At 38.6% G+C, this 16,151-nt stretch overlaps 1 protein-coding gene and 1 long non-coding RNA gene across 2 annotated transcripts in view; both read left to right on the top strand.

The window, feature by feature from the left end:
• LOC150077745 (lysozyme c-1-like) overlaps positions 1-759 on the top strand; it is a 28,128-nt gene extending 27,369 nt beyond the window's left edge. The window contains exon 6 of the mRNA XM_090385167.1: positions 645-759. Within this exon, the coding sequence (XP_090241293.1) occupies positions 645-711 (67 nt within the window). The 3' untranslated portion in view covers positions 712-759. The remainder of the gene's footprint in view (positions 1-644) is intronic.
• LOC150077741 (uncharacterized) overlaps positions 1-16,151 on the top strand; it is a 254,842-nt gene that overhangs the window by 115,427 nt on the left and 123,264 nt on the right. The window lies entirely within an intron of this gene.

Raw genomic sequence — 16,151 nt, 5'->3', positions numbered from 1 at the left:
CCTACTTAAATTAGTGCTTCTTAAACTTTTACAACTCAGGACATCCTAAAATTAGAACTATGATTCGTGGCAGTCTTTTAAATACGACCACAGGTTTTGCAAGGTGGCGTAGATTTCCAAATTTACCAACTAAACTTATTCTTTTAATTTAACTGAAGTGAAGGAATTATGGGAATTGCACCGAATTTCTTTTACAGTAGAATCTCGGTTAACCGAATGACCGTTTATCCGATTTGAAGAGCCCGACGAACGAATTCCAAGAAATTTACTTCTCAAGTCAGACAACTTTCTCGGGACTTAAATTCATTTACACATTTCTCTCTACTGATTATTCAAATAAGTTTCTGACTTTATTGAATCCATTAAAAAATTAATTGTCAGAAAATTCCCGGCACCTCTTCGAAACAAAATAAATACGACACGGTTAGACAAATAGTTCTGTTTTGATTAATACAGGAATAAGTTTTTCATATTGACCCAGTTAGAAACAATTCCGGGCGTTAGTAAACAAATTCGATTTAATTAAATGAAATGTTCTGAATTATTTGGTACGAGATTCTCGTAACAGTATACCACCTATGTTGAAGTGTCAAATATATTTGCATTTTCCACTTCTCAATATTCTTTCAATCGTTTCTTTCCAGGGTTGCTTGGAAAAAGCACTGCAGAGGGAAAAACGTCAGACAGTATGTGAAAGGTTGCAGATACTAAAATGCTCTGTCGAAGTCTTTATTTCTGTGGTTACCGAAGTCAGTTACATACTTAGCATCACGAATTCCAACAAATCTTAGAGATCGAACTTTGCAAATATATATTTGTGGACATCTGTCCTAAATAATTTTCTACGCCTTTGTACAACTTTATACTGCCATTTAATTTTACAGTTTTTATATCTATATTTTTATATTTGCAGAAGTGTTTTTTTAATAAAGCCGTGTCAAGAACATTTGGGATGTGTTTATTTACACACAGGAAACATTATACACCGATAGCTGTTTCTCTATTTGGTGTGGTGAGAATTTGGCGAAGGAGCTCGAAAAGGGTGTGTGTTGGTGTTTGAAATCAGTATTAATTGCTGTTCCTCCTGCCTACACGAACTTTCAGTTTTATGTGGACTTCCTTCTACAATTAGAAAAATATACCACATCTAATTGATATAGTAATAGTACTAATAATACAGGCATGTGATGCAATAAAGCAAGCGTATGAGTTTATGTAGCATCAGCCAAAAAAAAAAAAAAAATCACACAACCGTTCCCTTTAAATTTTTGTCCAGTTCCTCCTTGAATTTATTTCAGTTATCAATTTCCAAAACGACAGATGGAACTTTGTTCCAGCAATTAAACTCCCGCTGGCTAAAAGGCAAATTTCCGCACATCTATTCTACAACTTCTATTCTATTCTTTCCTCAATTTGAATTTATGCGCCTTAGGTTCGTAATCTGAGCAAGTAGAAGAATCCCATCTGAATTCAGCGTGTTCAACCAATTCAAGGTCTTATACAGATCACTTCGCAGGTGCCTAGTCTCCAGCCGCTGCAATTTGCAGAACTTAAGCCTCTCTTAGTAAGAGGATTGCTTCATTCTCCGCACTAATCTTGCCCTTCTCTGTACACGCTCAAGCAAATCTACATCCTTTCTAAAATGAGGCCATCAGAGCTGTACGCAGTACTCAAGGCGTGGGCTAACCATTGCCTTATACAGAGGGATAATCACCTCCCTTTCCCTGCTAGCAAAATTCCTCTATATCTTTGACAAAACCCCTTGACCTGCTCTTGCAACCTGTTTGCATTGCTCAGAAAATTCATATTTGACTGCACAATTACTCCCAGATCTTTTTCATTTTCTTGCACCCTAAGTGTAGCACCACACAGTTGGCACGTTCCTCTCGGATTACTTCTACCCATATGCAGTACTTTGCATTTGTCAAATTATCTAGATCCTGTTGCAGTAGCACACAGCCATTACTGTCATTAAAAAAACTGTCAACCTTTGTATCTTTCTCAAAATTCGACACTAACTCCGATATACCTTCATCAATATCATTGATAAATATACAAAACAACAGTGGGCCCAACACCGAACCCTGTGGAACTCCACTAATAACATTAGTGGAGTTAGAGCAGCGTCCATTGATTATTATCCTCTGTCTTCTCCCACTCAACCACCCTTTTATCCATTGAACCATCTTACCCTTAATACCATTCTGCTCCAATTTGTACAGTAGTCTTCCGTGCGCAATAGTGTCAAAAGCTTTCCTGAAATCCAAGTATTTGATATCAAAAAAATTTTTTGCATCCAATTCCTTTGTAACCACATTATAGTATCCAATCAAATTTTTCAGACAAGACTTTCCCTTAACACACCCATGCTGTGTCTGAATTATTGCTGCAGTCTTGTCTAGATGATCCTGCAATGTTTACATCCTGCAATGTTTACATCCTGCAATGCATCTTTAACCAGTGACTCCATTAATTTACCGGGAACAGAAGTTAAACTAACTGGTCTGTAATTACTCGAGTCACCCTTCGATCCCCCTTTGTGAACTGGGGATACATTTGCACTTCTCCAGTCCATGGGGACTTTCCCTGACTTCAATAATTATAACTCTTATAATTATGGATAGGTTCGTAATCTGAACAAGTGGAAGGATCCCATCAGAATTCAGCGTGCTCAACCCATTCAAGGCCTTATAGACCTCAATCAGATCACCGCGCAGGTGCCTAGTCTCCAGCCACTGCAATTTGCAGAACTTAAGCCTCTCTTGGTAAGAGAATCCCTTCATTCCCCTCACCAATCGTGTTGCTCTTCTCTGTACACGCTCAAGCAAATCTACATCCTTCCTAAAATGAGGCCTCCAGACTTGTACGCAATACTCAAGGCGTGGCCTGACCATTGCCTTATACAGAGGGACAATCACCTCCTTTTCCCTGCTAGCAAAATTCCTATATATCATTGACAAAACCCCATGACCTGCCCTAGCAGCCTGTCTGCATTGCTCAGAAAACTTCATATCTGACTGCACAATTACTCCCAGGTCTTTTTCATTTTCTACCACCTTAAGCTATCCTAACAATATCCGCTTTTGACGTCTTGATCAGCACTTCATATTTATTTACTATTTGCATTGGAAACATGCAAGTATACTTTTAGAAATAAACAAGGAGTTACTTTTTATTCAGTCAGTAGGATTTCTTTTTTACCAATTCTCCTTATGCGAATAAATTACGAAATGATACGCTAAAACCAGATTACATAATTAAAAATAATTTAAAACTCATAATGTGTTCCTCACTATTCACACACGGGCAATCGAATACTCCAGGATCACAATGGTGTACCCCAACCTGACCCCAGAAATATCAAACCCCCCATGTAATCTTTAGTGAAGGAGGGAGAAATATTTAGTGCATTTTAAATTCATTGTTTTGACGTACTTTGATCTCATTTTAATAGTATTTCTTTCGTATTTCAAATTCGTCGTGTTTTTGATAAAATGTCTTCCTTCACTAAAGGTTGCATATTTCTGGGGTCAGGTTGGTGTTCACCATTGTGATCCTGGAGTAATGGATTGCCCGTATATTAGGAACACATTATGAGTTTTAAATTATGTAATCTGGTTTTAAGGTATCATTTCGTAATTTATCCTCATAAGGGGAATTGGTAAAGAAGAAATCCTACTGACTGAATAAAAGGTAACTCCTTGAGGTTATATAAGCTTATGTAAAACAAAGGTCAATTTAAAACAAGTGTTTTAAATATGTAAAACAACGAGTTAAAAGTGTTAATGAAACTTTTAGAAAATGTTCATATCGGTATATCATGATGACACATGCTAATCATACCGGTACTCAACTATTTATTTTCAGCTAACTTGACACCTTGTTAACACCCTTTTTACTTGAGACCTTGTTAACACCCTTTTTACTTGAGACCTTGTTAACGCCCTTTTTGTTACTGATTACAAGAACGATTTGAAATCATTCAAAGAGATGAATATTTAGGAACAATTCACTAACACTGAAAAATTCAAGATATACAAGGTGATCTGCTAGGGCAGATGCTCTCTCAGATCTTCGAAATGATTATTAATTAACAAAAGAAGCCTTAATTAATTTATCAACAAGTGAATATGGGAGATCAGGTAGACGTCTAGAATGTACTAAATTAATAAAAAAGAAAAAAAAATTGCGTATCAAACTGCATTACTTACTGTCCTCTGGGATGAAATATTAAATATCTTAAATGAAACGAGTAAATCGGTACAAGATCTTGCAATAAATTTATTGCCTGGTTCTGATCTTTTGAAATCATTACATGAATATATTTCGCATATTAGAAACGATTTTAATATAATCGAAAGAGAAGGTAAATTATTAATTGACGAATGGCAATACAAAGATAAACAAAAGTCGAATTTAAATAAATAAAAACGAAACGAGAGATAATTAAATAATTTTAGAAAGGAAAGAAATGTTTATTATTCCTACATTCAATGTTGTTTGTGATAGATTAATTGCTGAAATAAATAGACGAACAATATTTTAGATACTTTTAAAATATTTATAAATCTTGATTTAGATGAAAATGAATTAAACACTAATATCGATACATTAATAAGTATATATAAAAATGGCATTGTCTAGAAAAAGTTTAAAGATGAAGTTATCCAATTTTTAATGTTTATTAAAATAATATTTATTATTTTTTTTTTATGAAAACCCCAAACCCGAAAGGTATCAAAATCTATAGTACTTAGTACCGTGCATGGGTTGAAGGAGAAGTATGGGGAGAGGGGGATGCCGGAAACTTTGCTCTAGAGACTAAACATGGGTTTCGCCACTTCAAGCCTCCAATAAGCAAAGTGGTGGTATTGCACCGGTTGATGAGAGTCATCTACCACCTGACATGAATGAAATGTCAATAATAATGGACTAAGTTGGCAAATGTGTTCAAGACCCAAAAAGGGTCTTGAACACATTTGCCAACGTTGAAACAATTTTAAAATATTTTTAATAACGCAAGCGGGAAACGGCCATTTTCTGTTCTCATACGAGAGTAAAAAAACTATTTGGCGAATAGTTTTTTAATTCAAGATAAAATGAACAATTTGTCATGGTTATTTATTGAATTTTAACTACACTGGTGTGCGAAACTTAAGGACCAACACTATTTCTAAAGGTTACAACCACAAATTCTTTACTTAAGGTACTTTTTATTCATGAGAGTATATTCATTCTCAGCAGCGATTCTGGACGTCAGCTAATCTGACGAGAGGTTGGCACACGGTATCACCCAGCAAACATGACTGAAAGGGATCGATATGGAGGTCGAGGTGTTCTCGTCTGGGGAGGCGTTATCTTGGACGGACATACACAACTCCAGTTACTGGAAGACGGTACTGTAGCTGGTGCACGCTACTGTTCTGAAGTAATCCTTCCCCATGTGCGTCTGTTGCGAGGTGCCATTGGTCCCGAGTTCGTGTTTAAGGATGATAACGCCACACCCAATCGCAATGCAGCTGTGATATGCTTTTGGAAACTGAGGACATTGTTCGTATGGATTGGCCTGCCCGTTCCACCGATAAATCCCATCGAACACATATGGGACGCTCTAGGGGACGCCTAGCGGAAAGTCCACAGCCATCAGAAAATGTTCACTAGCTGAAGATGGCGCTGACAGAGGAATGGACGATGTTACCGCAAGGACTTATCAACAACATTGTTCTAAGTATGGACAGACGGTGCAAAGCCTGCATCAACATTAGGAGAGGCCATATCTTCTACCGATGACAATATTACCCTTTGTTCCATCTTTGGCAGTGATGCCTCTTTATCATGGCAGCCAGTGCTATGTTGCCATTTTTGAATAAAGTCCCTCTGTACCATTTTGTTTCCGTTGTTGTGTCGGTGTTGTTTCCTTCATCATCTCTGTACCTCACGAGGTTCCTCTGGTATGCTTTTCCCATATCCAGACCACTCCTATGAGCAGCAACAGGTGAAAACCTGACTGGTCCTTAAATTTTGCTCACAGTATAGTAAACAGCATTAAATACGGTTAGTTAATAGATATTTTTGCCGAAGGTAAAGACAAGGAAAAATTATTATGCAAATAAATAAATTGAATGAACTCATAATTTAGCTATTGCATTGGTATTTTACATAATATACCCGCTATTATTTATTGCTGACAAACAAGACGTGAATGTTTTTATAATATTTTTGTAACACAACTTTTAATATTGTTTTTGTAATAAAATTAGTAATCACACTAATTTGTGGTATTTGTAGCCGAGTGGGCATGAGCGGGAGTGCAGTAGCACACGCTCCTTGAGTAGACCGGGGTTCAAGCCCCTGAATACGGTCGATTTGCTCAACCCGCACTAGACCAGCGTGGCAGATTATGGTCCATTTCCCTCAGCATGAATTGTTGAGGAGGCTTCCATCGTGCAATGGGTTGATAATGGCTGCACTTTACTTCTTTACACAGGGTGATTCTAAATTATTGTCGGGATTTTTCGTGGACTATAATTTTCTAACCAGAAACACCAAATTAAAACTGTTACCGGATATGAACGTGTAACTCAATTTTTTTTTTTTTTTTTAACTGTAGAATGAACACAGCATGATGCTAAACAACTTCAACATGCGCGCCTTTCGTGGCACGTAAGATGTCCAAACGATATTCAATTTCCCTCCAAGTGTTCTGCAGCATTTTCGGTGTAACTATTTCGATCGCAGCAACAATTCTGAGCTTCAGTTCATCGAGGGAGGTCACAGAGGTCTCGAACATATTAAAAACTTCATCCCATATATGCCTCCAGGGCCTAGGCCCATATGCGCTAGGGGGTCTTGAACACAATGTCCTTCACGTATCCCCACAGAAATAAATCAAGCGGCGAAAGATCTGGTGAGCGCGGAGGCAACGGAATCGGTCCACCACGCCCAACCCATCCCCCAGGAAAATGCATGTCAAGAAATTCTCGGACAATTAGAGCCCAATGTGGCGGTGTACCATGTTGCTGGAACATCACATTTGGCTGATGATTTGCCGACTGGGGTAACAGATCCAGCTGTAGCATGTCCAGATAGGTCACCGCTGTCACTGTTTTTCTCAGCAAAGAAAAAGCCCCCCCCCCAAAACTTCCGAACATGACAAAGCACACCAGAATTGACCTTTGGACTATCTCTTTCGAATTCTCGAATGGCACGAGGGTTTTCTGGTCTCCATATTCAGCAGTTATGACTATTTCCCCTCCCTGATAAGTAAAACGTTGCTTCATCACTAAATATCCATATCCGAAGGTAATTTTCATCAGCTTCGACGTTTGACGAAATGCCTTGGGCAAATTGGAAACAGCGAGGTTGATCGTTCGGCTTTAAACCCTGCACAATCTGCAGTTTGTAGGCATGGAGGTGAAGGCGCTCACGAACAACCCTCCAAACAGTCGTTTGTGGTATACCTAACTGCAAAAAAGCTTCGTGGATTCGATCAACATCTTCCTGCGAAGTGCTCGGTCTTCTCGCTCCCTTTCGGTGCAGAACACCACCAGTCTCTTTAAATTGATTTAACCCACGTCGGATAGCATTATCTGAAGGTGGATCTTTTCCATACTAAAAAAAAACTATTATATCTAGGCTAGCCGAATAATTAAATTCATCTGCCATGCTGTATCTTATGTCTGTTAATTGCGTGTGTTCTTTGGTCGATTTGCTGGACGAAAAATCCCAGTTTCTAGGGAAAACTTTGCTATCTACTCCGGAGCCTGAAACTCAGCCACGGAGTGAAAAAAGCCCATTAAAGTTCTTCGCGTCATCGACGGGATTCGAACCTAGGCCTTTTCCACACGGTGTGGGGAGGACGGTGACGACACCACTGTGCTCCGCGCAGACGATCTTTTCTGTATTGAGTTCTGTAACGACGTTGCGTTGTGATAACGGACTTTGTTTCGAAAAAACCAAAGTACTGTACGCACATTGCCTTCTCTTGAACAGTCGCCATTTTGAAGTAATGCCATCAATATCCCCCAGACATCAACGCAGCGAGTACAGCGTTGTCAAATAAAACTTTTTGAGTTATACTTTCATATTCCGTAAGCAGTTTTATTTTGTTATTTCCGGTTTGAAAATTATAGGCCACGGAAACCCCAACAATAATTCAGGATCACCCTGTACTTTATTGTTACTGGGGTCTCCCGTAGCTCGGTGTAGGCGGCCCGGGTTCGATTCCGGTGGGGTTTCAAATTTATGGTGTTCATCCGGCATCTTGATATGAAATAAGGAGATACTTATGAAAGGGCAGCGGACGCTGGTCACAAAACACGGCGATGGAACTCGATTCGCTGACCATGTTATGACCCGCCAAAGCCGTGCGACTGGTCATTATACCCCCAAGGGCTGTTGTGACACAGAGTTTTTTTCTTATCATATTTATATATGCAAGTTTTTTTTGTTTTTTTTTTTTTGCCTCTGGTATCTTTAAAGGGGGCCCCGCTCGCCTCAGGCCCCGAGAAGTGTAAGTACGGTCCTGCGCCTCAGGCCCCGAGAAGTGTAAGTACGGTCCTGCTGATCCGGCATAAAGAACAAAAACAAATGCGCCGCAGTTAGTAAGAATCTCTCTGTGATCAAAGAGATTTTTAAAAAGCCTCCGTGAACACATTATGTTGATGTTACAATACAAGAGTTTATAAAGTCAACGATAACCGGTCGACAGAATGTTTTAATTCGTCACAGTTCAGGTAGTGCTTGTAGACTAAAACCATTTACCATCGACTCAAAAGAACGTCAAAACCAGTTCAAACTAAAACATTCTGCACTAAAACCAGTTGAAAACATTCTGCACTAAAACCAGTTGAAAACATTCTGTACTAAAACCAGTTGAAAACATTCCGCACCAAGTCTTTAACAGTTATACAAGTCAGTTTCCTAAACAAATAAATTAAACTTATACATGGGGTTAATGGGATATAGACCACTGGCTTCTTTGAGTAGAATCTACTTGAATTGAGCCTTCAGAGCCCGGTTGGCAATGTTTTCACCTGTGGCTGCAGCAAACTCAGACAATTGACGGCAGGACATCGTAGGGTTCCGTCTTGCTGTTAGAGCCAGATAGCGGTCTGTTCTGGTTGACGTATCATTTGGGTGACCTTGGTCAGCTCTTCTTCTAATGGGTACTGTGTCCTGAAACTGAGTCCATAGTGCCGAGACGACATTGCTTGACACATTAAGTCAATGTGCCACCTCCCCTTGCGACTGGCTGGCTTCAAGTCGTCCAACTCGTCCACTATCTCAAAGAATCATCTAAACTACGATGACATGCCACCCTAGGTAATCCATCCAGCAAGCCAAAATACGGGAATTAAGTGATGTGGTCGCAACCCGTGTTTTTATAGGTATGAATAATTTGCATAATGTGCAGTGTGTAAAGTGGGAGATCGATTTCTGTTAGATACTCCGAATTTGCATCTCAGGAATGCCTATTATATCAAATATTCAGGAAAAAAAAATTTGTTTTGTTATTTTTTCTGAGCAGTGTACAAAGATGCCTATTTTCATCCAGCTTAAAATTTATGTACCTTATCTTTGTATCAAGAAAGAAGCACCAAGAGAATATTATTGTCACGGAATTCTAATTCAGCTTTAGAATTCCATTTATCGTGATATAAAGTTCGTCCCCGCTGGAGAGCTGTTGGATATTGCTGAAAACCATTGCAGTCACTGAACTGAACTGCAATTATTTGATCAATAAATTTCATCAAAACAATTTGATCAATTATATTTCGCTGTATGTGTCAATTCGGTGAAAGGCAATTGTTCGCTGCGACAGTTTGGTGAATATTCGCGACAATTCGGTGTATTGCACAGAGATCAGTAAAATCTCTGAAGTGAAAGGTTAAGGAAACAAAAGATATTTTAGAAACTTAGAAAGGAGGAATGCAAATCAGAAATAGACTGAAAAAAGACAGTTAATCATACTTTTTCCCTTCCTTCTACTCCGTGTTAATAAATTTCTTTCTCAGCCCTTTCAACCTGCAACCAACCGAGCCGAGCTACCTGAAAAACATGGACTGCAAAAGATCAAAAATAAAAAGTATTTTAAAATGTTTCTTTAAATCTCTTCTCCATACCAACAGCCTTTCTTCAGGTAGCATTGTTGTTAGGATCCAGCCGTGTGGAAAAAGAGGTGGTTTGAATTCCATCACAAAGGAGGAATTTTTATGGGTGGGTGCTCGGTTCCCACCTCCACCTGATAACTCGGGTTTTTTTGTGAGGCAAACAGACAATACACTGTTATATGCAATTCACAGGCATCATATATAGACACCTCACGACCTTAGCTGTTTTGTGCAAAAATAAACATATTTATAACTACCGTCCTCCATGCTAACTGTCTTCTGGCGTACCATCCCCTAGAGAGGTACCTTCCGCTACCTCATAGATATTTAAGAGTGGTGCAGATTCAAAACAACCCAATACATTCCCATTCCATGTAGATTCAACTGCAGTACTTGGTTACACAAAAATGATTTTATTTTAATAAGTCAATAATAACCCATACAATTGTAATAATTTATTCGATTTAAACCATTCTAAGAAATCCGTGAGCTAATCTGAGTAGCAGGATAATAGAGTGCATCACCCAACTGATGTACACAATTTTTATTTATTTTTTTAAATTCTAATTACAATCCTTTTAACACTGAGGATGCACGTACACATATTGCACAGTATGTGCAATATATGTACGTGCATATCCGCATTGTTATATTGCTGTGCAATATGTGGACATTTCTCCAAAAATCAGCAACGTTGAATCCTTTTACGAAATCATCTGAAGTCGTTGTCGTCCTCAATTTTTTTCCACGTATTTCGACCTTCAGTCAGCCAAAGAACCGCATCTGATCAAACCCAGCACTGAACTCTTTAATGAATATGCAGCTGGTTAATTAAAGGTTAAAAAAAACCGTGCTGATGACCAAACCGTTTGGAAATACCAATGCACGAAGTCTCCACCTTACCGAAGCAACAGCTTGAATTAAAAAGGAAATGTTTGTTCTAACGTGAAGAAAGCGAATAACTAGACTTCTTAAAATCTAGTGACGTATCCTGATAGTATTACATTATTATGATTGGCCACTAACAGCGTTCAGATTGGGCTGATGCAATATAAGTATGCCAGGTTACCTATGCATTTTATGGATGTTAATAAGAAAGGAATTCAATGTACACGACGTCACAATTAAACAGTGATTTACGACCATCGACGTTTTCAAGGATAATCATACATTCACTTCATCTGGATGACTGGAAATTTTCAAAGTAACAACTTTGTTTAAAGGTAGTCAGAATGACACAGAAATTCTTCTGGAAATTATGAAATGGCAACAATAAATTTTATTTAATTTGAGTCATAATAAGCGTTTCGAATTAGTGAATCTATGACAAAAAAGTCTTTTAACTGTACTTCCTTTTTACATGCTTAAGGCTCTAAAAATCAAATTTTTAAAATTACAAAAAAATACTCACTACTAGCATTTCATTTATTTATTTTTTTATGAAAACCCCAAACACTAGAGGTATTGGAACCTATAGTATTCAGTACCGTGCTTGGTTTGGAGGTTGAGAAGACGAAAGAAGATATTTGTTGACATTGGACTTGAACTTCTGTAGATTGTAATTTTCAGGAAATACGTATGAAGGAAGGTTGTTCCAGAAAACGGCAGTTGAATGAATAAATGAGGAAGATGAAAAGTTGGTTCTGTGGGTTTGAAGTTGGACAGTAAATGGATATTGGCTGGTGGCGGCACGGGTTCGGACTGTTTTGAAAGAGAGAGCAGGAATTATAGAAGCCAATTCAGAAGAACAGTGCCCATGGAAGTAGCTGTAGAAGAGGCATGCAGCAGAAACAGTACGTCTATGAGATTACTGATAACTGAATTACTGCAAGCTGGTTTGCATTTATTTGAAATGCCATACGATAAATTGCACACACGCACACAGACCACCGCCACGAAAACCAGACGAAACGCAGCTGGTCTTATTATGGTTGGTTGTTGTAAGATTTTAGACTCATCAGCAACTTAGGCGATATTGCTCGTACATGACATTTCTGTAAATTGAGAGTGTTCAGATTTCGATTTGTTGTTTGCTGGATGAAATCGCAAGTTTCCAAGAGAAAAAATCATGCTACCTCCGCCTGAGACCGTTTATTAAAGACATACTCAACCACATTGTGAAAAATGCCTATAAAAATTCCCCGCGTCATTGGCGGAATCCGAATTTGTTTCTTTTCAACCCGTTGTGGGAAGGACGGCGCTTCTGCCAAATGTGCTACCCACGAGGAGTTGTCTTCTCATTAATCATCTCAATAATACATAGTACTGAATAATATTAAATATAATATAATTAAAAATATACATATTTTGAAGTTGTGTGATTATTTTCGGGATATTTTGAAGAAGAGAAATCTATCCAGCTATAAGATTATTTATTTATGGCTTTTGTTTCTTCACTAAAACATACACTCTTAAACATGGATACGGATTTAGAAAAACTTTAACTAGACATTCTGAAGCAGAGAATTCGTCTTCCGGATCAGAGTTAGTGGATTCGGGGAGGAGAAAGAAATCTCCAGACAATGTAAAAATGTCTAGAGGTAAAAAAACCCCGAAAACACCTAAAACGCCCAGAGTGCTTGCTCCTCGGTTGGACAAAGATAAATACAAGGATAAGGATAAAAATCCTCATGTTTGGGTGGAAGAGTCTACCCCATCAATAGAAACGGATATTAATCCTATTACTTCTACGATTAATATGGAGAATCAAAATAGTTCTAGTGAAAATGATGTGGTTCGGGATTCGTCATTTACCGAGGGTTTGGACCTTGGTGGGTCCATTGAGGCTTCTGCTGTGCATGCAGCGGTAGCCAAAATCCGAAAGGCTTTGGGTGAGGTTATGTCAGCTGATTCAAGCAAAGTAACAAAGTTGGCCTCAAATCGCATCCATAGTTTGTGGGCAGATTTGGAGGCAGTCACAACAGCTTTATTGATTGACAATGAGCGATTAAAAGCTAAATCAGCGAACTAGAAATTCCAGCAAATCATTTTGATCAGCTAATGGAGAAACGGGCAGCTCCTCACAGATTATTTGCTGATGCTGTTAGGCAGAATTTGGTTTGTGAGAATTCAAATGGTGATACTATTGTTAGAGAGATTACTGAGAGGCGCACAATGGGTGTTGCAGCTGCAGGTAAGGTTGTGCATGTGTCCTCGGTTAGTCCTCGTGGTATTTCGGATCCTAAGAACATTGTTATACTTAGACCAACAGAGAATTCTACTTTGGCTTCAAGCCAAGACGTCAGGAATGCGGTGGCAGATGCAATTAAGAAGGATTATAAGAATATGAAAATTAAGAATATTCGTCTCCTGAGGAATAAAGGGGTTTTATTAGAAACCACAAACTCAGAAAATGCAACCAGGATAGGGAATGTTTTAGCTTTAAAGGAGGTTGGTCTATCGATTGAGAGGCCTAAAATGTCAGATCCAACAGTGCTTGTATACGGGGTGCCCAAGGAGTTTACAAAGGACGAAATCCTGGAGGATTTATATTATAAAAATTTTAAAGATTATGAATTTACTCAGGATGAGGTAAAAGATGAAGTAACATTCAGATTTAATTCTGGATCTGGAACTAATGCAACTAATTGGGTCATTGGTTTCAGCCCTCGATTATATAAATGTTTGTTTCATAATGAAAGAATTTTCCTTGGATTCGGTTCACACAGGTTTCGGAAATTCACGGTGGTGAACAAGTGTTTTAGATGTCTAGGTTTTGGACATGGTGCACAGTCATGTTCACACAAGACTGTTTCTTGTGGTCACTGTGCTAATGGGGATCATGTTTTCGCTGAGTGCCCTCACAAGGAGGATCCTCCACAATGTATTAATTGTAAAAGAAGAAACAGAGATTGTAATCACTCCGTAAGGGATGTTAAGTGTCCTGAGTACATGAGAGCAGTGGAATTAGCAAACATGCGCATCAATCATGGATAATAACTCCTTCTCTGATTTTACCTCTGGAGCTTTGCAAGGACATAGAGATTTAAAAATCTTGCAAATAAATGGTCAGCACTGTCGGGCAGTTGCTGATGAAATAATGGTGATTGCCTTGGAGCATTTTATAGATATTGTTTGTATCCAGGAGCCATTTTATTCCTCACAAGTGGGAGGGGCAGCCCATAAGATTATGGGCTTTCCTTCTTCTACTAGAATAGTAGCAGCTGTGGATGTTCCTCCAAAATCCGCTATTGTGATTTTTAATCAAGACCTTGTTGTAACGTCAATCACGGGTTTGTGCTCGGCGTGTATGACCAGCATTATTGTGTCTTCACAAGTTTCTTTTTTCTGCCTGGTGTCACTGTATTGTCCTCCATCGGAAAATATTCAGATAGCGCTTCATAATTTGGAAAATATTTGTTTAAGATATGCATCCCATAATCTCACTGTGACTGCTGATTTTAATGCAAAATCACATTTTTGGCACAGTGGATATACTGATGTGAGAGGGAACCAATTTGAAGACCTCTTATTATCTCATAATCTTGTTGTTCAAAACCTTCCAAATAAGCCGTTCATCTTTTCAACTGTAAATGGAGAGTCTAATATTGACGTTACTGTGACATCTCTTCGTATGTGCGATTCTATTTTGAATTGGGAAGTCAATTCTGGTTTAGTAAATAGTGATCACCGTGCAATTTCATTTGATCTCTGTTTCGAAGTAAGGGAAAAGAGCTTCGCTACGAGTGACCTGTCTAGATTTTCTATGGACCGTGTTAACTGGAACAATTTTAAAAATTATTTGACTACAGTTTTCGATAGTGATAATTGTGAGATACCTGGAGAGAGTTTAAATGATATGACAGCTTATGAATATGTAAACTATGTACAGTATCATATTTTCCAGGCTTGTGTGCACTCCACGAGGAGAAAAAGGACTAAAAAGTTGTCTGTGCGGTGGTGGATTCCTGCTTTGTCTGCTCTGAGATCTCAGGTATGCCAGGCTAGGAAAGTATACCAAAGAAATAGACATCTCTCTAGTGTTGATGTGGAATCATTTAAAAATGCCTATAAAGAGAGAAGAAAGGCCTTTCATAAGGCTATTGCTGAGAGCAAGAGAACTTTTTGGCAAAATTTGGTTAATGAAGTTGGTAACAGAGATCCCTGGGGTCTCGTGTATTAAATTTCTCGTAATAAATTGCTTTGTGGAGAAATATACAACACTGTATTGAACAATAATGATGAGACATCGGATTGGTTTTCTACTGTGGAAATGATTGTTAGAAGACTATTTCCTCAGGATCTTCCTCAAGATGATTCACCTGAACAAGCGGAGATACGCTGGATGAACTCTGAGTTTACAGGAGCAGGTGACGCTGAAGCTGAATTCTTCAGTTTGGCGGAGTTGGGTGCAGCAGTAGCTAAATTGAACGTTAAGAAATGTCCAGGTTTGGACTTAATTGAAAATCAAGTAATCATTAAGTTTTATGATTACTTTCCTCAAATTATGTTAAATTTGTTTAATAAATGTTTCACTGAAGGTACTTTTCCAAGACCGTGGAAGATGGCACTGCTAAAGATATTGCATAAGCCTGGTAAGCCCAGGACTGATCCGAGAGCATACAGACCAATTTCTCTCTTGGCGAACATGGGTAAGGTTTATGAAAGGTTACTTGCTCCCAGAATTTCTGCGATGTTAGAGGATAAGCATCTGTGTTCTGCTGATCAGCATGGATTTAAGAAGGGGCATTCTACAGAGGACGCCATAACATCTCTTTTAAATTACATCAAGGATTCTTCTGAGAAATATGTTCTTATGGTCCTTATAGGCTTTGAAGGAGCATTTGATTCGGTATGGTGGGAAAGTGCCCTTCAATCTCTAGTGCTTGCAGAGTGTAATAGTTGCATATTTAACACTATAAGGTCATACTTTCAGGACAGATTTATTACTGTGCGTGCACGTCATCTGTCATATAGTGCCAGTGTCTCGAGAGGCTGTCCTCAAGGTTCGGTTTTGGGACCTCTCTTTTGGAATGCAGTTTTAGATCAGTGGCTTGTTAAGGAGAGTACAGAGTTTGCTAAGATAGCCTATGCTGATGA

Source organism: Mastigoproctus giganteus, chromosome 11 (genome assembly GCF_048544385.1).
Source record: "Mastigoproctus giganteus isolate SK-2022 chromosome 11, ASM4854438v1, whole genome shotgun sequence".
Taxonomy (NCBI): domain Eukaryota; kingdom Metazoa; phylum Arthropoda; class Arachnida; order Uropygi; family Thelyphonidae; genus Mastigoproctus; species Mastigoproctus giganteus.
Note: the sequence above shows the minus strand (reverse complement) of the source record. Positions and strands in the feature narration are given on the sequence as shown.